Raw genomic sequence first — 22,194 nt, forward strand, 5'->3', positions numbered from 1 at the left:
AAATCCTTTAATATAGTTCCTCATGCTATGGTAACCCCCAGCCATAAAATTATTTTCATTTCTATTTCATAGCTGTAATTTTGCTACTGATATGATATAAATATCTGTGTTTTCTGATGGTCTTATGAGACCCGTGTGAAAGGATTATTCAGCCTCCTTCCCCAATTAGCCAGCACAAAAACTATGATCTATATTTGCTTGAAAACTACATAGTTCCAAAGAGGGAAAGGATTCACCAAAAGGCAGCTTGGTCATATTGTGGGGGAAGATGCCTCTTGGTATGACTCTGATGGGAGCGGGGTGGCTTTTGATATGGATGCACAGGAGACCCTACTTATATCATGACGAATTGTGTTAGATGTTTCTGGATTTAATGCTTTGTTGAGGACCTTTCTCTGCTCTCTATGTCCATATATGTGTATGTATGTGTGTTTGCATGTGGAGGCCAGAGCTTGATGGTATCTCTCTTAATTGTTTTCCATCTTAGTTTTTGAGACAGAGTCTCTCACTAAGCCCTTGTAGATTTGGCTGAACTGGCTGGCTGAGAGGGAGCCCCAGATGCTCCTGTACCCACCTCCCCAGACATGTGCTGCTGTTCCCAGCTTTTACTTGGTCTGGGGGTCAAACTCACATCCTCTTGCTTGCAAAAAGCACTTTCCCAACAGAATCATCTCCTAGCCTCTAGGACTTCTCATCCATGCTAAGGAGAGGCCATGGTCTGTAGTTTTCTCTTCCTGTGTCCTTTGCCTTCTTGTTTGCTGTAACATTCAGAAAGTATATTGAGGAGGGGCTTCCTATTTCTGGATGTAGTTTTATAGAAATGGTGCTCTTGCCTCAAATATGGGGTAGATACTTATAAATAAGCCACCTAATGGTAAACTTTTTTTTTTTGTAACCCCTGTAGACTTCTCTAATAGATGTAGGACTGTTTGCACTGTCTGTTTCTTCTTCAGTGGATTTTGGTAGTCTGTTAGGTTCTTACTGTGCTCTGTCTATGTTATGAAGATTGGGGTATGTGATGCTGGTGCTCCATACTGCTTTCTCAGTGCTTGCGACTGGCAGTGCAGTCCCTGTGATTTCCGAGGTTGGTGTTTTGTGGCTTCTTGCCTTTTCCTTGGTCAGTATAGCTGGAGCTTTATCAACCAGCTTTTGATGACAGCTTTGTCTAAGGCTTTGCTGTTCTCAGTTTTATTGACTTTTGCTCTACTTTCTGCTATTTCTTTCCTTTTCCATGCTTTGTATTTAGTTTTTGTTCCTGTACCTAGTAAAAATTAAATGGCTACAGAAATAGGCCATGTGATCTTACTGGACCACTGTCATCTGTGTGGTCCATTGGTGGCACAAAGGTCTTTATACAACACTACTGCATCCTTGTTATAGAACATATATAAGGTAATAGATGGTAATAGGTATGTTAATTAGCTTTATTCTGGTAAACTACTCCACAGTATGTACATTTCTCAAAGCATCCTGATGGCTATGTGTGCGTGCGTGTGTGTGTGTGTGTGTGTGTGTGTGTGTGTGAGTGTATGATTGTAAGCTGTCAATTTACCTTATAAGAGGTAAGATCTCACTATGTTGTATATCTTGAATAGATATAAATTTTGTCAGTTATACCTCAGTGAAGCTTAAAATCCCCTTTTATAGGTTTTCTTTAATATTAGTACTTTATATATTATTAAAAGAATTGGTAGACTTGCCTAAAATACTTACTTTTCTATGAGGAACATTAAGAGGAAAATTGACTTTCTTAAGGAAAGTATGCAGGTGTGAAATGAAGTGAGGAATTATTTAGGAACTTATGAAAGGTCTTACAGGACCAATCAATAACTGTTTAATCAGGTTCTTGCTTTATGGTGATTATTCTTTCACCCTGATAGTTGGATGACTTTGAAGAATTTCCTGGTTGCTGTCTTTACCATCACAAAGTGAAGGCCACAGGGAGGTTCTTTGTATTTCTAAACCCCTGTTTAACTCCCACATTCCCGAATTCTATTGTGTCCTATTGTGTGCTGCCTTTCATGTTACAGATGGCTGGCTGAAGGTCTCTCTGGTCTTCTTGGGTCGATATCATGAGTAGGTGAGAGGAGCAGCTAGATAGTGTGATATCCCTGAGCTCTTGTGTTTCAGGGGCTTACAGGCCAGGCTTTCAAACCTACAAGCCATAGCCCTCCAGCTTGAGAACTAGGGCCTCATGGCTCCAAGCTTTCTAGACCAGACAGGCTTACTTGAAGCTTGGGGCACAGGCCAGTGATTTACTGCTTTGGGCTGTGAATGCCTGTGCCTTCTTGCATACAACTGTTAGTCTTGCAGCCCTTGATCTTGGGTTGTTGTGTCTTTTCTTCTTAACCTTCGGCAGCCCTATGGATGCCCTTTCGGCAACTCTGTCTGCATCGGCTCTGCTCCGTGGTCTGTCTCATTCTGCAGTCCTTTATTATAGCATTCCTTAGTCTGTGCTCCCTGTTGCTCTCTGGAACTCTTAAGCCACCTTCTAAGGGGTGAATGAATAAGTCATTCTGTAGCAAGTTTTAGTTGCTGCTTCAGGATTCTTGGGGCTGAAAGGTCAAGACTTCACTCATTTTTTGGAATTACCTGCTCAGTTTGTTCTACCTGTAGTAAAAACTTCAAACAGACAATCAAAGTCCATTTGGGCAAACCTTTATTGGAGCCTAAAGCTGCAGTACAGAGGGCAGTGCACCAAAGAGAAGCCACAGGAGTTAAAAACAGCATGTTTAGACAGGCAGTGGTGGTGCACGCCTTTAATCCCAGCCCTTGGGAGGCAGGTGAATTTCTGAGATGAGACCAGCCTGGTCTACAGAGTGAGTTCTAGGACAGCCAGGGCTACACAAAGAAACCCTGTCTAGAAAAAACAAAACAAAACAAAACAAAACACAACCCCCCCACCAAACAAACAAATAAACAAAACAAAACAAAGCAAAAGACCAGTGTGTTTTATATAGCCACAGGGGCCTGGCATGCTTGTGAGCAGCCTTTCACCAGTAAGTCTGACTTACTTCACAGTGCCTGCTCCTTGTCCCAATCACATGCTGTAAATATACTCCAGCCACAGGTCTGTAAACACGGACCACAGGCCTTTCGATGAGTCGGTGTGGAGGTGCTCCCTTGTGAGACATCCTAAGTGAGGTTAGCTGCAGGGTAAAGTAAGTCACCTCTTTCACTGAGCCTTACTGTCATTGCATATTGTCTGGAGTGCTTGTTCAAAGCCTCCTGAAACAGAAGTGAGGACGGTTGTAGCAGCTGAAGTGTTCCTTGTAGTTGGGGTGGAGTTTCCTCAGGACAGTCAGAGTGTTCAAAGCAGCCAGCTGCCGTGGTGACAGTTCAGCTGACTGCTTTTAAAAATAGTTTTCACATTTATTTTTCATGCATGTGCATGTATATATGTACACATGTCACAGCACATGTGTGGCATTCCGAGGACAGCTTGTGGGAATGGGTCCTTCTCCCATGTGGGTCCTGGGACTTGCACTTAAGTTGTCAGAGCCATTTAACTGACCCAGAAGAGACTTCTTGAGCTTTAGGGAACCAGGCACAATGTTTTGAAAGCTGTCAAACAAGTGGTTCTCCGACCCATATCTGATAGCTTTTGGCCATTTAAAAAAAAATCAAAGGGCTGGAGAGATAGCTAAGTGGTTAAAAGCACGTACTGTTTTGGCAGTGAACCTTAGTTTGATTCCTAGCACCCACATGGTGGCTCATAGTTGTCTGTAACTCCAGTGCCAGGGGATCCAAGGCCATCTTTTGGCACTGCTCACATGTATACATACATGCACACATGCAGGGAAAACATATACATAAAATAAAAATAATAAAATCTTTGAAGAACCATCAAAAGAAACTTATAGTAACGACTGTACGAAAATTTGAAAGTTAGCCCATGTTGATTTTACCAAATAAGGGTTTTTCTGTACATGAATAGAATGTACTTTGATATTTCCCTATTTTTCTTATCCTGCTCCCTTTGTCAATGCGTATCCCTAATAACTTCACTATTACCTTCAGGTCTCCTTGTCTCCTAGATCCCACACGAGAGAAGATATGCAGTGCCTGGCTTTGTGGGGCTGCTTTATTTCACTAAGATGATGATTTCTATTTCCTTCTGTTTTCCTGAAAATGACATAATTTTATCTTTCTTTGTCTTTATGTATGTATGTATGTATGTATGTATGTACATACATACATATATGCATATGTTTCATTTTCATTCACTAATGGGCACCTAAGCTGAGTCTGTAATTTGGGCATTGTTAGCAGTGCATTCTTAAATATGGGTTTGCTGGTCTCCATAGTAGCTGCCTTTGATGATTTTGGGTATAGGCACAGTAAAGGAAATTCTCATTCTTCACAGCACCTAACAACTCCCAGCCTAAAGCCTCAAGTGAAGGCTTGGATCCCTTTGTGTCTCATTAGCGTTAGGGAGGAGGAGTCATTGTTCCACACAGCTTTTGCACACTGACTTAGTTGACTCGAGATCTCTTTAAGTGCTATAATTGATCTGTTTGCCTTATGTTTCTTCCAACTCAGTGTCTTATTTACCAGCGTATCAGTCATATGAGCAGGCAGGAACTATTACGTGTTATTGGACTCTCTGTGTGGCTCATACTGTTCACTCTGGATTTTAGTCATCGTTTCCGTGATCTCATTTTCAAATCTGGTCTGCAGGGTTTTTTTTTTTTTTTTTTTTTTTTTTTTTTAACTGAACTTCAGGCCAAGATACTGTGCTGGAACTCTGGTATTGTACTTCTACAAGGTGTCCTCTTTAGAATGTCTTGCTGGTCTTCCAAATGTGAAATTGCATTCATCACTTTTTAATCTAAGTATGTTCACTTGTTATTGAAGCCCGACTACCCTTTTAAATCATTTCAGTTGTATGCTCTTCCTTTCCCATCAGTCCTCTGAAGTGCCCAGCCACTAACTGCTGCCTGACAAAGGTGATTATTAGATTGTGATGGAGGATGGAGAACAGTTTTGGATAAATACTTCCTGCAAGATTGACCCCATCAGCCCACTTGTTTTCTGAAGGTTCGGTAATCGGGTCTTTTCCTTTTCCTGCAGTAGCTACTTATCACCTGTTTCTTACAGATGCCAGACTTCATGTCTCTGTCTTCCAAGTGTTGCTTGCCATTTTATTTCCCCGTCTGAGCTTCTCGCTTAAATCATCTTGGTTAATCTAGCCCTCCTGCTGTGCCATGACATATCCAAAATATGTTTTAGAAGCATTTTGAAAGGATTTTCTTTCCAAAGTTTTCAGTTAATGAGGAAATCATACGGTTCTTTAAAAAACCTACCAGGGACTGGAGCTTCCAGAACCTTCATATTTTGCATGCCTTTATGCCATTCAGCTCCACCTCTGCAGCTCCGGGTGAAAGCAGTCCTTCACGATTTCCCTTTTACTCTGCAAAACTTTGAACTTCATTATTATACTTTTCTGCCTGTATGCTCACCAATAGGAATACATTTTAAATTGTGACTGGATATATACAAGTGCATGTTTGTGTGTGCGTGATTATTAATACAGACACACACACACACACACACACATATAAAACAAAAATTTTACAGTACTTATTTTATGTCTATGTCTAATAAAACATCAATGCTAACACCAAAAATAATCTTAATATGGAATTACAAAATGGAAAAAATTCAAAGTAAATTACATAAAAATAAAATTTAATGATACCTCAGGTATACTTGTATTTTAAAAGTTAGTTCTATTCCAGGGCAAGTGGAGATTTCGTCCTGCTTTAGAGTGTTGTGAGGTTTGCTGTGCAGTGTGAGGAGAGGGAAGCTAATTCCAAGATGTATGTTTGAGAGTCAGACAGCTGTTTTGTGCCTCTGTAAAAAGATGACGATAGAGAACCAGCTCAATTTTAGGTAGTTGGAGGCCATTCGACAGCTGGAAGCTGTTTAATGTTTAATAAAGCTGAGGATGGTGGCCCTGTACAACAAATACAACCTCTGCTCCCTGCAAACATAGCATTTTGATAGCCGAGGGCACATATCAGGGATCATCAGTAAAGTAATTTTTACTAGCATTGATGTCATCAGATAAGCCATCTGACAGCTCTTGTGGCAGCATCAACTTAGAAATTCCTTTTTTCTGCGGCAATGAGGATCAAACTCAGGGCACTAGGCAAGTCCTTCCCCTTTGAGCTACATCTCCAGCCCAGAGAGCAAGCTTGCTTGCTTGTTTGATTTCCTTCCTTCCTTTTTTTCCTTCCTCCCTTCCTTCACTCCTTTCTTTTTTTTTTGTTGACTGTTAATCTGTTTCTTATTATGGCACTGTGATCTGAGGAGATTTGCTAAATAAGAAATTGTAGGTTGAAATCTTTCTGTAATTTTTATTAGTTGATAACTTTGAGCAAGCTATTGCCTCCTCTCTGAGTCTAAGTCTGCTCAATTTTAAACTATAGAAATACACTTCTTCTGTAATGTAAAGATTAATGAAATACTGTATGGTAGTACTTTATAGTAAGCAAGGCCTTCAATGTTAATTTTTTCACACTTGCATTAATTATCTTAAAAGATATATGGTAATGGTTACAATCAGGTTTTATGGTTCTTTGACTTTACAAATCTTTTTTATTAGACAAGATGTAAAGAAATTACGTTTCAAATGTAATAAAATTTATTTTTTTAAAGATTTATTTATTTATTATATGTAAGTACACTGTAGCTGTCTTCAGACACACCATTAGAGGGCATCAGATCTCAGAGTTACAGATGGTTGTGAACCACCATGTCGTTGTTGGGATTTGAACTCAGGACCTTTAGAAGAGCAGTCAGTGCTCTTAACCGCTGAGCCATCTCTCCAGCCCCTTTATAAATCTTTCAAGACAATGTTTTGAAGATTTAATGTTGATTTTGATGAATAAAGAAATAACTATATGGAGTTTTGTTCTTATTATGATCTCGAAGCAAGGCCTGTTTGGCACCCACTTCCTCATAAATTCAAACCCAGCGTCAGTGATCTCTGAGCTGTGTTTGAGCATGAGTGAGAGCCACTGCAAGGTCTCCTTATCTCTGTAGGGAACACAGGCCATTTAAACACCAAGCTCTGTAAAACAGTAACTGAGTGGGGTTCTCAGATACAGTAGTGACATGTCATCCTATCTTTTGGGGGTGGGTACCATCTACCTCACTTCTCTCTTCAGTAACTGGTTTAGGATTAAGTAGACTATGTAGATTGTTCAGGCCAGGAAAAGAGAGAACTTTATGCTGTGCAGTCAATAGTCTTATCATGGGAACCTGTCTTCTCAGTGAATTTTGAGCTTTTAGATGTTTGGAGTGATGTACTAGAGTAGTGACAATATTTTAAGAATATAGTTTCATAAAATATAGATTCATTGTAATTGCTGGGGATCAAATCCAGGGTTCCTTATATGTTAGGCAGACATTCTGCCATTGAGCTACATCCCTATCTCTATCTTGGCCTTGTCACTGGATGGGATTGAACAAGGGTTGCATAAACTAGAGCATGTAGCCTAGTTTGAGACACTAGAGATAATCTTTTTGAATTTCCCTTCTCCCTCCCTCCTTTCTGTCTTCCTTCCTTCCCTTTTTTTTTTTGATAGAGTCTCATTGCATTGCCCAGGCTAGCCTTGAACATCTATCCTTCTCATTCTCTCTGTTACTTGAGGTTATAGGTACATGCTACCGTGTTCTTTCCTCCTTGCTCAGACATATATACACACACACATATCAACCTTCCTTCCTTGACTGTCTCAAATTGATTATCACTTTGTGTATTGTTCCACAGTAGTGGACTGCATGCTTAGGTTAGGAGCCAGAGTGGGTGAATAAAGTGACAGGAAAGGCTTGATCCTGGTTACTCATTTAGTTTGTATTAGTTACTTTTCTTGTGGCTCTGACAAACACCTCATAGAAGTGACTGAGTGAAGGAAGAATTTGACTCATGGTTCACAGCGATGATGGAGGAGGTAGAGTGGTGGGTGGCTTCATTTGTGGACGTGGGTGTGTGTGGGCAGGGACTCACGGCATGCTATGCCATAGTAGCAGATGTGAGCAGAGATAGCTAGACCAGAACTCTAAAATACTGCCCCCTAGTGTTCTACATCTGCCACCATGGCTCCATCTCTTAAGTGTTCTGAAGCCTCCCCAAGTAGCATCCCATCTGGGGACTGGGGGTCCTAACATGAGCTGGTGCACATCCACACATTCAAACATAGCAGAGGCTGTGTAGTGTGTAGTGTAGTGATTGACAGCATATATTTTGAGTTGAACAGGATGTATGTAGCTTTAGAACCTTTATCTTTCTAAAGAGAAAATAGGATGCAGCCCATATTATTTAACTACTTGTTGAGACTGTTGTGAGAATTAGCCACTGTGAAGTAAGTCAGGTGGTTTTTTATTAGCACAGGCCTGGCATGTAGTATACCAGACATTATTTTATCTTGTTATTGGTGAAGGAATAATGCTTTTGGTGACAGGAACAGATAGTTGTGAGGGTAAGGTTGACACAGCAGAAAGAAAACCAGGGGATGTTAATGTTAGAAACTGGAGAGTCCAGAGCTGAGGGATTGCGATTGTAATGAGAGTGGAATTGGTATTATTCTTGGAAAAAAATGCAAAGTCAAGGGTTCTGGCCAGCAAGGGAGCTCACAGAGTCAAGGTTCTGGACGCGGTAATAAGATCCAGTCTTTGACAACAGAAGTGGAATGCTGGTGTGAAGTAGAGGCAAATAAACAAGCATTTACCATGTGCCTATGGGCCACGCATGGGGAAGTACAAGATCTGGGCCAAACACCCTTGACTAGAGGAGGTTGGAAACTGCCAGTTGGTCACATAGTCTCCTGAATAGTGTTTACTATCACAGGAGAGGGGCAGAGGGAGTGGCAGCATTGACAACCAAATCTTATCGTAGTAACAAATGCTTGGCTTAATGTATCATCAAAAAGGCATTTTAAAATAGGTGTATCTCCCAGGGGGAAGCAAATAATTAGTAACACTAATTTAGAATTTGAAAGCTAGCTGTCCTAAATCCATTTATTTAGTCTTATATTTTCTCCTCTTTCCTTTTTAACCTCTGGTGTATAAGTGAGATGATTAACCCAGTTCTTTTCAGGGTTTGAGAAGAAGGTTGCTGAGTGGCTTAGCGTGAATTGTTTGCATCCCGTGAATAGCTTCATGCTTGGCTTTCAATAGAAAGTTGGAGGGTTCGAAGTCTTGGAAATGTAATTTGTTTAAACAAAGAGGGTAAGAACAATCAGATAATTATTTAAAGATTGTACGTGCTGCATTAAGTAATTTTTTATATAGAATATTGTCCTGGGTCCCTTCCATTCAGTGGTGGTAGTGCAGATAAGTATTGGCCACATGTGATTGTTATGTTTATCCTGAATGTGAGCAAAGCACAGGCAACCTGATGGAGGCGTTTCCTCATTGGAGGAGGCAACCTGATGGAGGCGTTTCCTCATTGGAGGAGGCAACCTGATGGAGGCGTTTCCTCATTGGAGGAGGCAACCTGATGGAGGCGTTTCCTCATTGGAGGAGGCAACCTGATGGAGGCATTTCCTCATTGGAGGAGGCAACCTGATGGAGGCGTTTCCTCATTGGAGGAGGCAACCTGATGGAGGCGTTTCCTCATTGGAGGATTCTTTCCCCAGACAATTCTAGTTTGTGTCAAGTTGACAAAAAACTAACCAATACACTTTCTAAAATTATTATTTTTTATTTTTAAAAAAATCTACCACAGTAGCAGAATCACTGGGTGCTTGTGAGAAATCAAGTCCTTAGACCGCAGCAAGATCAGAATGTTAGCTGCCAGTAGTTGAGCAGTAAGTGGTGGGTGGGGCCCTGAGAGCCCCTTCTCTTTGTTGCTGGGGTCAGTCTTGTCTAGGCCCAGTGCCAATGTCTTAGCCAGTGTTGCATTACTGTGAGGAGACACCATGACCAAAGCAACTCTTATAAAAGAAAACTTTTAATTGGGGCTGGCTTACAATTTCAGAGGCTTAGCTCATTATCGTCATGGCAGGGAGCATGGTGGCAGGCAGCTGTGGTGCTAGAGAAGTAGTTAAAGCTACATACTGATCCATAGGTAGGTAGATAGGTAGATAGGAAGAAAGAGAGAGACAGACAGACAGAGACAAAGACAACACACACACACACACACACACACACACACACCCTGAGCCTGGCATGACGACCTTAAAACCCACCTCTAGTGACACTTCTTCCAAGAAGGTCATACCTATTTTTTTCAAATAGTACCACTTTTTTGTGGCTAAGCATTCAAATATACTTGCCTATGAGGGCCATTGATTTTCAAACCTCCACAGCCAGTATTAAAACATGTTTAACTTAAAAATGAAAGCCCTTAGCTGGGCAGTGGTGGCACATGCCTTTAATCCCAACACTTGGGAGGCAGAGAGGCAGGTGGATTTCTGAGTTCGAGGCCAGACTGGTCTACAAAGTGAGTTCCAGGACAGCCAGGGATACACAGAGAAACCCTGTCTCGAAAAACAAAAAAACAAAAGGAAAAACAAAAACAAAAAACAAACAAACAAACAAACAAAAAACAAAAAACAAAAAGAAAGCCCTTGCTTGGTGTTTGTCCTTGGACTCTTCCGGTCAGCACTCGGTATTTTCATTGTTCTTCTTCGGCGTCACTCTTCTCAAATCAGTTTTCCTTTTTTATTTTTATATTTAAATTCCCCGTTTTCTTTGGCAGTGATTGTTTCATTCACATCTTTTCTAGCTGAGTCATTTTTCAACTTTTTGCTGAGTTCTATCACCTCAGTTCTATGTTTCCATAATTAGTGATGACCTATGATCTTTTCGTATTGTATGCATTTTCTTAATTTTCTTTTGTAGACAAATAGTAAGTTACAGTTACCTTTTTCATTACCTTCTGTAGTGTTGATCATGGAATCTTTTGCCTTTTGAGGTCCAAGTGTTCAAACATATGGGCCAATACTCACACCTATGTCACAACAGTAGTGTATTTGCTTATGTGGCTGATATAATACATTATCAGAAACCTGGTAACATGAAACAAGGTATACTGTTTTTGTAGTTCTGTTGACCAGAAGCCCCAAATCAAGACATTGGTGGAATTCTACGGATGTATCCATTTCTATTTCTGTGGTCAGATTCCCTCCCCTGTCCTGAGTAGCTCTTTGTCCACTGGTGTTTCTAGATCTAGATAATCTAGGATGATCTTTTTATCTCAGGATCCTTCTAAAAATTAAGAATACCCCACACACCTCCAGGGTTAGGATGTAGGTATATTTTTAGGCATTACCTTGCAACCTGGGACAAGTGCTTTTTTTGACCTTTAGTTCCCATCTTCTGGCTATCTTCCTAGGTTAGCATAGTTCCCTACTTCATGTGACTCTTTTCTTTCTTAAGAACAGTGAGATGATTGCGACACCATGTTTTTCATAGTCTGCAGTGCTGCCTCAGGACAAGACTTGCTACACGGCAGAGCAGCTTCATTCACAACGAGACTGTGCTTCTTATGACAGACCTGCACAATTCTGAAGAAACAAAAATATTACCTAAAAACGATCTGAATGCCTTATATTTAAAGCTCACGTACATTTCATAAAGCCATGAATAACTCCTGCTGCAGTTACTTTTCTGTTGCTATGATAAAACACTACCAAAGAGTTTCCAGGTTCAGAGGCTTAGAGTCCATCACCATAATGGTGGGGAGCATATGGGCAGGCAGGTAGACATGGCGCTGGAACCATAGCTGAGAGCTTACTTCTTGAAACACAACCTTGAGGCAGAGGGAGACTCAGAGTGGCTCATTTGAAACTCAAAGCCCACTTCCAGTGACACACCTTCTCCAACAAGGCCACATCTTTCCCAAATAGCCTCTTCAAGTGGGGACCAAGTATTCAAATAATGAGCCCTCAGGTCCATTCCCCTTCAGATGACCACAGTTCTACTTGAATATAAGTAAGAATAATTTTAATTTATTAAAAATATGTAACAATGTTTGCCATCAGCATTTAATGCGTTTGGTGGCTGTTCAGCACAGGTGTGATTTTACTCCATACTTGACATGCTTACAGAACTTGTGTTGCTCAGGCTATACTTGAAAGAAGTGTTTGTAGTTCATGGAATTATTTTCCAGAAGAATTTTAATACTTTCCAAAAGTATTTAGGCCTCTAGAATACCACAAAGGTTATTTTTGGGAAAAAAGCCTCAATACATGTTATACCAAAAAGTTATTTATATAAAATGTCCTAGTAGCCTGTTAGAGAATTGAGTGTATCTTTTAGAAGTTTCTTGCAATTAATGGAACCAGTTTATACAAGTCATTACAGTGTATGCAAAATTGTGTTTTTACCTATGGTATTTTAATTGTTGCTGTGATTATTATTTTACTATTTTATCATAATGCATTTATATCATTTACATATTTTATAAAGTATAGCAAACAGATTACAGATAAAAATATAATAGAATTTTGAAGTATTAGTAAGATTGTTAACACTTAATGACATGCATATAGACAGGAATTCTTACTTTAGCATAACTGTAATGTCTAATGTATTTGTTATAAGATTTATTTAAGAAAATTTTATTTCTGGTTTTATTTTTATATCAACAATATATTTAAAACATTGTAAGGAAGTCATTTAAAGCAGTAATTTTTCAAATTAACCCATTAAATTGAAAATTTAGCTCTTAATTTTACATTTAAAATTTGCATTTTCCTTGTAAGTGCTGGTCAAGATGTCCAAGGAGCCAGTGTGATTGCAAACCTTCCATTTTTGATGCGACAGAATCCTACTGAGACACTTCGGAGAGTCTTACCCAAAGTCAGAGTAAGTTGGTATGAAGTAAGATTTCAATTTCTTTTTTTCCCCCTCTAATAGCATGTTTGTCAATATTGAGAGAAAATGTCAGAGCTTTCATTGCTGGTCTTTCCCCTGCTAATAGAGTAGAAGTGTTATTATGTTTGTTTGAGTTATGATAAAATATCTAGGAAAATTAGTTGTAAAGAGTTCCTTGATGATATTCAAGAAAGACATTTTAAAGGTAGATTCTTAAGAGCCTAAGATGTAACTATCTTTATAAAATTATAGATACATCACTTGGTATTATTTTCATTTTTTTCAAAAATTAGTACAGTAATTTTATGTCTACATTACCAATAATAATTTAACCAAGATCCTGCATGACCAGCCTGTGGGGACTTCTGAAGACTCATCATATGGAGTGTATTATGGTTGATCACAATTTTAATTTATATTTATTCCTTCCTAGATATTTTCAGAATTAGCTTCTTGCTGTGATCATAAATGTTTTCTCTACTATTACATTTTTTCTCTAAGTTCATACTGCCCATTGGTTGTTAATAATCCATGCTATATATTTAATGACTAGTATTTATTATTTATTTGTACCTGTGTGCAAAGAACTCTTTTTTTTGAAGCAAGTATTTTGTGAGCAATGCAGATAGCAGTCTTTGTGTTGAATTCTCCTGCATCTTAACCACTAATGGGGTCAGAGGTTGCCTGCTATTGGAGATAATATTGGCTAGGAATGAATTTTATTTACTGCCCCTCCATTTTCCATTTGGTTATAGCTGTTTACAAATTAATTTATACATTTTTAAAAATCATAATCATTGGCATATCTTTGAGGTTTGCTTTATGGCATTATATATAGCATGGTCCCAACTACTGTCATTTTTATAAGGAGCCCACATGTCTACAAGACGATATGGGGCTTTACTGTGTACTATGGTGATTCATGAGTGTATTGAGTTTTGCTATGTCTCTTTTCCCAGAATCATGCTGAGTTTTGAAGTGAGTAAGTTTAAGTTTATACAGATCAAGTCTACTTGTAAATTCAATTTTGGTAGTGTTAACTGACCCAACATTGCTATCATGACACCGGGAGGTACAGTTAAATGGTAGAATCATCTTGGCTAGGGAGTTAATATAAGTAAGAAAATTAAGTTTAAAGTAAAAAACACCAAACATTCTGCACACTGTGTTGAGTTGGCTAAGTGTGGTCTACAGAGAGCAGACTGAGTATCCAAGGTGAATGCCTGGTTCCCAGAGAGGTCGGAGGAGGTTAGTATTAGGATCCTGAGACTGGAGTTCTAGTTTTAAGCTGCCATATATGTGGCTTCAGGGAATTGAATCCAGGCCCTCTGGAAGAACAGCCAGTACTTGTAGTTGCTGAGCCATCTCTCCAGCTCCTAGCATCCAGACATAAAAACAAGAATGAAGAATGAAAGGTAGAAAGCAGCAATCTTTACAGGTTCTGCCAAAATTCTGCTGATGTGTTCATAGTAGGCAAGTGACTAACTCCTAAGAAACTTGCATATGTTCAAGAAACTCTGGGTTCAATTCAGTCCCCAGCACCAAAACACCTCCTCTTAAACAAACAGAGAATATGCATTCATTTCATTTATGCAGTATATTGATACAGTTTCAAATGTATCTTCTGAAACTATAAGGTATGCTTGAGTTATGCAAGATACTTTTGTTTTTTGAGCCAGGGTTTCTCTGTGTAGCTCTGGCTGTCCTGGGACTCTCTTTGTAGACCAGGCTAGCTTCTAATTCCATTTGCCTCTGCCTTCTGAGTACTGGGATTAAAGGTGTGTGCCATCATGCCCAGCTGAAGATATGGTTTCAATGCAGAACATTAATGGTTAATTGGATTCAAAACTAATGCCCATTAATGAATGTAAGAAAACCTTTTTTTAAATTACTGAATGATTTTCATGTAAGTGTGTATGTATGTATGTCAGGGTCTCATGTAGCCCAGGCTGGTTTGTAACTCAGTATGTAGCTTAGGATGACCCTGAACTTCTGCTGATCCTCCTGCCTCCACCCCTCATGTACTAGTATTCGAGATTACATCATCATCCCCAGTTTATGTGGTAGTATTGGGGCTCAAACCCGGGGTTCCATTCGAGCCAGGCGAGCACTCTGCAGCTAAGCTATAGCCCCAGCTTTTTATTCTTTTTTAAGGTTGACTAGTAAGCAACTGTTTACTAGGGTCTTCATCTCTCTTGCCCATACAATTTGAAGGAGTTACAAAAAAGGTAGAAGGGTCTCAGGTGGGAGACACCACATCAGGAAAGTCCATAAGCCACACAGATGGATGAAGGGGCACGGCATGGTCCAGAATCACTGTGTGGCTCTGATTTTGCATAGGAACATTTGAGTGAAGCACAGAAGATAGACTTAGCTGGACAACAGTGATGACAGTGCTTTCTAAACAGCTTCCTACACAGTCAAAGATGGCCAAACAGTTACCAGTGCATTTTCACTGGTGAAACTATGCCTATTTGCAGATGATTCTGAAATCACTGTGCTCAGAGAGCATCAACACTTACTGGTACTTCAGGCTGGCACATTTTCAGGTCTGCCTGGCTTCTTCCAGTGATTACTTCTCAGTGATAAGCTGTGATAAGATTTTTCTCATAGTCACTCTGTTCACCTTGCCATCCTGCTGACTTCTTAGTTAATTTTGTGGTAAAACCACATTGTATGCCAGAGTGAGCGAGCACTTAGTAATAATGACATTTACAATCACTTGTATTTATTTACTGAGCACTGCTTGCCAGGTCTGAGGCACAGTTGTAATCACTGAAGTAGAGATGAATAAAAGTCAGTGAACTTGTTCTCTAGGAGGCTGTAGTGCAGAGGTGACCCAGACTTCAACAAGTAATCAAAGGAAAGGCTGACTGTCACTTGTGATAAGTGCTAAATGATGAGTGTAAAACAAACAGGGACACTGAGACAAAGTAGTAAAGTTAACAGGAGACCTTCTATGCACTGGAGCTCACTGTGGCCAAGCAGCAGCAGGTGGCCTGAGATGCAAGAGCCTGGTGAAACAGCCGAAAGTGTAGTTGGGGCTAGTGGGGGGCGGGGTGGAGTATGAACAGAGACCAGGCTGGACTAATTAACATCAGTGACATTGGATTTGAGGACAGTGGAAAGCTATTGGAGACGTTGAACATCAGAGTTACCATCTATTCACATTGTGTGGCCAGTTTGATTAGTGTGTAGATGAGAATGGGGCAGTTAGGAAGCTCTGGTCCTGGGCCTCTAAGAGTCAGTGGCAGGCTGGATTAACATGGGGAACTAAAGCAGTGGAGCAGTGAGCATGGATGTCTCCGATACAGTTATTAGAGGGAACAGAATTCCATAATGGATTGGAATGGATGAATTCCAAATGGATTGGGGTGGGGAGCAGCATCCTGATGGTTGGTGTGGGCATTGGGGTGGTTTTCAGTGTGTGAGGAGATGGTCTGTGTTGAGTGCACAGGTGGCAATAATCTGAGTCCTTGCTAATATTGGTCTTTCATGATTCACTTTGAGTATCTCATGCAGGAAGTAAGTATTCCCAAGGGCTTTATCACTTCTGTGGCTCCTCCTAGCCAGCTCCCAGAGCTCAGCCCTTACCTTGCTTCACCTAAAAGAACACGAGGAAAAGGGATGTGGGAGGCTTTGCTGGTGGTGCAGGTTATAATATTGTACTGGTGATAATCTTATTTGTTTACTATATTTGCATCTTATCCTTACTACTGGGCCTTAATTAAAATATGCTTTTTTTAAAAAAATGAGGCAACCTATTTTCACTGTTTTAAAGATGAAGGAATTTGGCTTTTTCTTTTCTTTCTTTTTGTTATGTTTTTGTTTGTTTTGAGACAAGGTCTCTCTAGGTAGTCCTGGCTGTCCTCAGATTTTCTATGTAGATCAGGCTGTCCTCAAACTCAAAATACTCCCAATTGCTGGGATCAAAGGTGTGAGCCACATCTAGCTGAGATGAAGAAAATTTGACTTTAAAACAGCAGCAGCTGGGGAGATGATGGTTCAGCAGTTAGGAATGAAAACTGTTCTTCCAGAAAATCTGAGCTTGGCTCTCAGCACCCAGATAAGGTACAGCTACTTTAATTCCAGCTCCAGGAAATCTGATGCCCTCTTCTGGCCTCTGTGGGCACTGAACTCTCACCTGTTCATACACGTGTGTGCATGTGCTCACGTGCGCGCGCGCGGACACACACACACACACAAACACACACAACAATTAAATCTACAAGCAAAATAAGTAAAATATAAAAATTAGGATTATAATTGTACTAGTTTTATTATATTTACAAAATCTCCTTTCAAAACTGGATCCAAAGTGGATGGTAATATGTTGTGTACTTCTCAAGGTAGAATTTAAGTAAGAATCAAGAAAGAAAATAATTTTTGGCTTCCAAAATACTTCAAGATATAGTTATTTAATCATGTTATATAATTTAATCCTATGGTCATTATTTGATCTAGTAATTTTCTACAACTTAATAAATTGAATTCTGAGATATTAGATTTTAATATTGAATTTGTGCTTATGCTATCTGGAAGTGAAGTAATTTTTATTGTCAAGATAAAGATCTTAAAGTCTTTATTCCTTTATAAAATCACAGAAAAAGGTAATATTACACTTGACATATTATAATGGACTCCTTTATATTACAGCACCAAGCAGTTCTTCTTGTTCCTCTTGAATTTTTGAATTCATTTACTTGTTCATTTACTTAAATTTTGTTCCAAAACTATGTCATAATATTATTCAGCAGAAAATGTGCAGTGTCAGGCACAGAGAATAATTATTGTATTTCCTCGGGTCCTATGGGGGTCAGCCACTGTATGCTATTGGATGTTTTATGTGTCTTAATCTCTGAGCCCAAAGGTTCTTTGACACCCATCCCACAGTGGAAGAGACACTAGTTAACCAACTTGCCTACAGCAACGTGTCAACCTCATGATTGGCTGATCTGATTGCAGATCTTTGATGTGTAATTCACTTGTCAGGCCTCAACCACCTTGTCTGGTTACTACAGCAGCTGCACATGGGAACATTTGCTTCTACTTAGCCACCTAGAAGCCACTCACCCAAGAGGACTTGAAGAAATACCAACCAATCGTGTTATATATTCTTATGTGTGAGAATTATTACTTAAGTGGTGAAATGAAGTGACAGAATGCTGTCCCCTTCACTTCCCCTCCCCTTATCCCCAAGAATCAAGCTGGGAAACTGTAAATGTTACCTTAATTTAGAACAAGGTAATTTCAAAATGTGCTTAAATCTGGAGATAGTGATATTGTCTTGGGTCATTTAGATGGGGCCCCAATGTCAACACATGTCTCTTAGTAGAAGAAACTAGAAGATGAAGGAGTGGGAAAGACAGCAGTGAAGACAGAGAAAGATGCAGAAAGCCAAGAAGTGACACCACAGTAGCCTGTGGCAGGAATGTGGCACTGAACATTTTGGTCTGAGTAATACTGCTTTACCACATCTGCCTTCTAGAACTATGGGAGAGTACATTTCTGTTGTTTTAATGCATCCAGCTGAGAGTAAGCTAAAGCAGATCACTTTTCAAAGCTTCCTGCCATGTCCTTTTTGACCCTGGCACCTACCAATCTTTCCATAAAAGCAGAAATCTTTGTTACCCTGGCTTGTCATTTTGTCCCCAGAGTCTGGACTGGCATTTAGAAAGAACAGGCACTCACAGTCAACTTTACAAAGACTGTGTTCTGAGAGAGTCAGTGTCTACTTGAGGGACCCATGCTGTGCTTGACTTGCTGGCCTGATGCTGCAGACCCTTTTGGTCTCTATCTGCATAGAACAGGGTCTCTGGTTGCAGGTGGACAAGGAGTCAGCAAATGACAGGCAAAATCAACACAAGAGGTTGTGTAGGATCTGAATGTATTGTCACCAAGTGAACACAAGTCTTATATAATGCAGAAAATAAAAGGGGTAGGAAGTCACAGCAGGCAAAGTACATTGAAGTTACCTGACACAAAACAAAGGAATGACTTCAAAGGGACTTACAGGAACCAGGTAATATTTACAGTAAAGATAAAACTGTCCTACCTAGGGTCAGCTTAATGAAAGGTAAGGATTTCACACCCTAGTCACAATTTGTGCTACTCCTTTGAACCTTGTGAAAGCTAGCACCAGGGGGGTCTGCTCTAGCAGATCTTCTCATGAATAATGCAATACCACAATCCCCCTATTTCCTAGGCCTTGATAAATTCTCCTATGAGTGTAACTTGGCTGTTCTTTTAAGTATCTGTGGAGAATCTCCATTTGTCCAAAGAATTCACCAACTTGCTTCTAATATGCAATGTAGCCTATTATACCTGGCTGTAGTGAAGATTCCTGTCTCAGTGGGATTCCTTAACTCTTACATCATAACCAGCCTATTAGCTAAGCCATTGTGTATTCCCTTGTTTGGGTGAGACTGGCTACTGTCCTAAGTAATCACTGCAGACTAGCCCTGAGCTATTCCAGCTCCATTCTTTGTAATGCATAGTTAGTTTCACTGTTTCTACTAGAAGAAAATTTGAATATTACTGAATAGATAGCCTTCTCACTGAATTCCAAGCTCATCTGCTTCAAGGATTTTCTATGACGTTGGAACACTGGTGGAGGCTTACCTATGTCAGAATTCAATCTTTAGTGGCACTTATAATAAAATAATACTAAAAGAGAGCACGTGGATCCATACACCAGACTAACTCTGGGATATGGTATGAGTATACAGGTTATGAGAACGCCTGGTTCCAGGAGGTTAAGTTTCCTTGAAACTCTTTGCCTCATGAGTGCTTCCAGGCCTCTTGGCCTGCCAAGCAGACTTCACTGGAGTGTGCGTAGCAGCCTGACTCACTGAAGCGTTCTTGAGTGAGTCAGCACTGTTGGTATCTGTAACACTGACTTGTGCACTCAGAGAGACACTTTACAGGGGTGGGAGGGGAAGGTGAAGTACAGAACAGAAGACGACAGAGACACGGGCTATTAAACCAATATGAAAATTATTTAAAGTTGGGAGATGTTATATAGCAATATTTTGATTCAGAAAAAAACCTACAACTTTCGCTGTTACTACTATTTGTGACATTATTTTCCTGAGTTAGTTGATACAGTAAGAAAATACCAGAACTATCATCCAGCTGAATGAAACAGCATTTTATACTGGGTACAGACAGATTCTTAAATGATCTCATTTTGAAATTTGAATAAAAAGCATTTACTTTGCAAATAAAGGTATTTGTCAATGAAGAGCTGCATGTGTTTTAAAAAGCCTCTTTGGAAGTAGCACAGTTGAATGGTCAGTAAGGATCACTCACTGTGGAGCAGGTGCTGTGTGTTGTGCCTTAGATACATTCTCTCAACAATTGTCAGCGCTATCCGATTTCAAGCTGACAGATGTAACTTAAATCTCACTGTTTGACTGTAATGTTAGGTTTGTAAGAAGAATGGAAGAATGTAATTGATTTTGATAGTGCTCTGAAAAATAAAAACAGCCTTAGCTAAGGATTGAACGAGTACAAGTGAGCAATACAGACTCCTTTCTTCTTTGGTCTGCATCTCAGAAAATGTTTCTCTCTTCCTCGCTGTAGTTGCCAATTTCTGAGATAAAAGTTTAAATTCTGAGAAAAGCAAGAGGGTTTTATGAAAGCAGCATAATTATACATCTTAAGCAGAACATGATGTTCTAGGACCCCTGCAGGTCACAGACAGCCTGTGGTGGAGCATAGCATTCCATTGGCTGACACTGATTGCAGGCAGGGAAAGAGGAGAGGGGAAGATTCCCACAGTGGCATGAGGTTAATGGAGGTTCCCAGCGTCAGGGTAAGAATCAGCCAGGAAGGAGGAAGCTTTCTGGTCTAGAGGTATAGAGTTATAGAAGAGTCACCCGGTTCTCCACGAAGGAAAATGGATACAGCTGCAACTGGAGGAATCGCAGCAGGAACACACAGTGGAGACTGCTCTTTTTGTTTTATAGTGCAAAATAAAATGTTGCCGACCATAGTCATTCAAGGATAGTGTCTGCATTATGATTGTGCATTTAATGTTTGTTTATATTTAAGGACAAAATAGATTGGCATTACTAATTACTTCATAGTAATAAAGTTCTATGGAAACATTTATACGTATGTAGATTGGGCATAAAGGAAGAATCATATAAGGAAGACAATTATTTTTTTCTTTTGTGACCGGGCCTGACTTAGCCCAGGCTGGTCTCAGATTGTCTATACATTGAAGGATGGATCTATGTCTTGAACCTCTGATCCTTGTGCCTCATCCTGCCACCCCCAAGTGTCACAATTACAGGCATGTGTCACCACACTCAGCAGTTAATATCTTTCACGAGATTTAAAGTTTGATTTGTGTTTCATAAAATTCAAGTAGAGAGCAATGTTCTTATATTTGCTTCTTGGCCATTTTACCATCCATCCTGCCTGTAATAAAAAAAAGAACTGAATCTTCTGAAATTCTTTTAAATGTGCAGTTGAGCTTAAAAGAATAAAAAACAATCCCCTGGGCTGAAAAGGGTTTCTAAAACTAGGTTAGCCTCTAAATGCACGTGCTCGTGTCTTTGCTACAGCCTGTCAGAGGCGATCACAAGACTGCCACAGGAGTTGACTCTCAAGAGCAGGATGATGCTGAGTCGGGTATAGGGACACTGGCTTGCCTGTTTGCTTTACTATAGACTCTGTGTTGCTCTGGCTAGGCTTGCTCTCACAATACCTATTTTCTGAGCACCAGTTCAGATGTGCCACCATATCTGGAGGTGGCTCGACTTTTAACAGAATTTTACAGGTTGCAGGATAGAGTCTGTATCAGGTTGGGATAACTCACAACTTTTTACCCAGCAGTGCCACCTATAGGTCTCCTCTGTTTGGGACAGAGCAGTAGAATGGAGAGAGCCCTCCTTGGTTGCTGAAGGTATGATGGTGATTAACTACTAGTGAGGGAAGGAAGCAACTATGCCTGCTTCCCCAGAACCTTCTCTTCGGTAAAGCAAAGGCTTGATGGAGGAAGGGCAGAACCTGCGGCTTCTGGTGGCCTGGGAAGCTCCACCGTTTCTGTGGGAGTAGCAGAAGAAACAACAGCCTCTTTTGGAGAAGAACAGACAGGACAGTGCAAAGACATGGAAGAGCAGTATGTACACTTTACCACAGGGCTATCTATCTAGGTGAGAACCTTCAGGGTGTTAACTTTAAATATTGTGTTTATGTAACTGCATAGGTTGTAGGTATGTATGCATAGCTCCCTGTGCTATTCCTGCAGTTCCCCCTGTACTCACACAGACCAGTTAATTATTTTCTAATGAGAGGAACACCTCAGAACCTATTAATATTCTGACAAAGATTTGAGACAAATCTCCTTATGTA

The 22,194-nt window shown here is 40.1% G+C and overlaps 1 protein-coding gene across 11 annotated transcripts in view; it reads left to right on the forward strand.

The window, feature by feature from the left end:
• Ppp4r4 (protein phosphatase 4, regulatory subunit 4) overlaps positions 1–22,194 on the forward strand; it is an 81,590-nt gene that overhangs the window by 13,399 nt on the left and 45,997 nt on the right. For 5 of the 11 annotated variants that reach the window (XR_001780496.2, XR_381552.3, XM_006516308.2 and 2 more), the window contains exon 3: positions 12,720–12,837. The exons of 1 other annotated variant lie outside the window; for it this stretch is intronic. Coding sequence is in view for 5 of the 10 variants with exons in the window: in XM_006516308.2 (XP_006516371.1) it covers positions 12,720–12,837 (118 nt within the window). In the remaining 5 variants the exon portion in view is untranslated. Of the gene's footprint in view, positions 1–12,719; positions 12,838–22,194 lie in introns of those variants that run through there. 5 more of the 11 variants (XR_003950088.1, XM_011244194.3, XM_030246963.1 and 2 more) reach the window with 2 other exon arrangements.

Source organism: Mus musculus, chromosome 12 (genome assembly GCF_000001635.26).
Source record: "Mus musculus strain C57BL/6J chromosome 12, GRCm38.p6 C57BL/6J".
Taxonomy (NCBI): domain Eukaryota; kingdom Metazoa; phylum Chordata; class Mammalia; order Rodentia; family Muridae; genus Mus; species Mus musculus.